Source organism: Oncorhynchus kisutch, linkage group LG23 (genome assembly GCF_002021735.2).
Source record: "Oncorhynchus kisutch isolate 150728-3 linkage group LG23, Okis_V2, whole genome shotgun sequence".
Taxonomy (NCBI): Eukaryota; Metazoa; Chordata; class Actinopteri; order Salmoniformes; family Salmonidae; genus Oncorhynchus; species Oncorhynchus kisutch.
In genome coordinates this window covers 33113538-33114945 of record NC_034196.2, presented here as the reverse complement: position 1 = coordinate 33114945, position 1408 = coordinate 33113538, and the positions used below count along the sequence as shown (strand labels likewise).

General features: G+C 46.4%; 1 protein-coding gene across 1 annotated transcript in view; it reads left to right on the top strand.

Annotated features, from left to right (window-relative positions):
- Positions 1 to 1185: 1185 nt before the first annotated feature.
- The window catches only part of loxhd1a (lipoxygenase homology PLAT domains 1a), a 49664-nt gene continuing 49441 nt past the window's right edge, over positions 1186 to 1408 (top strand). Inside the window, exon 1 of the mRNA XM_031802660.1 lies at positions 1186 to 1408. This exon is cut by the window's right edge and continues 540 nt beyond it. Within this exon, the coding sequence (XP_031658520.1) occupies positions 1186 to 1408 (223 nt within the window).

Genomic DNA, 1408 nt, shown 5'->3' with positions numbered 1-1408 from the left:
GCACGTCGGGGGTTTGTGTTGTATGTTGTGTTGTACATAAGAACAGCATATATTGGCCATATACCACAACCCCTCAGGCCTTATTTTTTTAACTAGGCAAGTCAGTTAAGAACAAATTCTTATTTTCAATGACGGCCTAGGAACAGTGGGTTAACTGCCTGTTCAGGGGCAGATTTGTACCTTGTCAGCTCGGGGATATGAACTTGCAACCTTTCGGTTACTAGTCCAACTCTCTAACCACTAGGCTACCCTGCCGCCCCTTATTGCTCATTTATAGAACTTTTCATCATAATGCATCATACAGCTTGGTCATAATACTTTATGAATGTAGTTATAGATGTTTATGAACAACTCATAAAGCCTTACTAATGAGCTTATAATAAAGTGTTACGGAAAACACTAAATGGTGTTGATTAGCATGAAATGCCGTTTTCTTTGGTCAAAAAACATCTGAACTTATTTTTTTGTTTTACTTTATGGTTAATGGTTGTCAGATATTAAATATTTGCTACAACTAAATTCTCTAACCAGCTCTCTGAGGTGCAAAGTGGATCCACAGCACCAGCCATAAGATTTGTCTTACAGCTGGACTTTTAGTTTGACTATAGACTAGCTGCAGGTAAGCGCTCCATGCATAGGACTAATATGAGTTCAATACACCTAGGCCTTGTATGTTCAGTCATGTCCTGCAGTTATGATAATGCATTATGTGTGTCCAGGTGTGTTAGGTGGTGGAGAGGGGTGTGTGTTGTGTTTGTGCTTGTAGGTGTGTGAGTGTACGTGTGCTTGAGTGTGCACATAGGTAAAAGCGAGACGCCCCCGGCCCGTAAAGCGATCCTGACACTATGAATAATGGAGAACACAGCGCAGGGCAGAGAGGATAAGTTCTCTCGGCAAGGCTCCTTTTTCACAGGGCTTTCTCCTGTGGGTCACGTGAAGCCAGTAATTTTTCATGAGCAGAGCGTGTTGGCGGCCCTGCCCCAGGAGGAGCGCTCCTAGCCAGACAGAGCTCCCTGCGGCCCCAGCACCCTCCTCCCACAAACCCACACACCAGCCAGTCCAGTCCAGTGTACCCAGGGGCCACTGCGCGGCCTGCCGCCACGGGTCAAATGAATTGTCTTACACCTCCAGAAACTCAAGGAAGCTCTTACGAAACTGAAGGCCAGGGAAGCGGATGAATAAAATATGCCCTCAAAAGAGAAAAAAACTGCAGGAACGGAGGAAACTGAAGAGGTGGATTGCGACGTGGAGGAAAAGGAGCCAAAACCGAAAGGGAAGAGCAAGTCTGACGCCAGCGGAGACACCAAGCCAGACGGAGCGAAGAAGAGGAAGAAACACAAGAGCCCAGAGGAGTCTGACGAGGAACCAGAGAAAGACAGGAAGAATAAAGGGGAACGCCACGATAAGG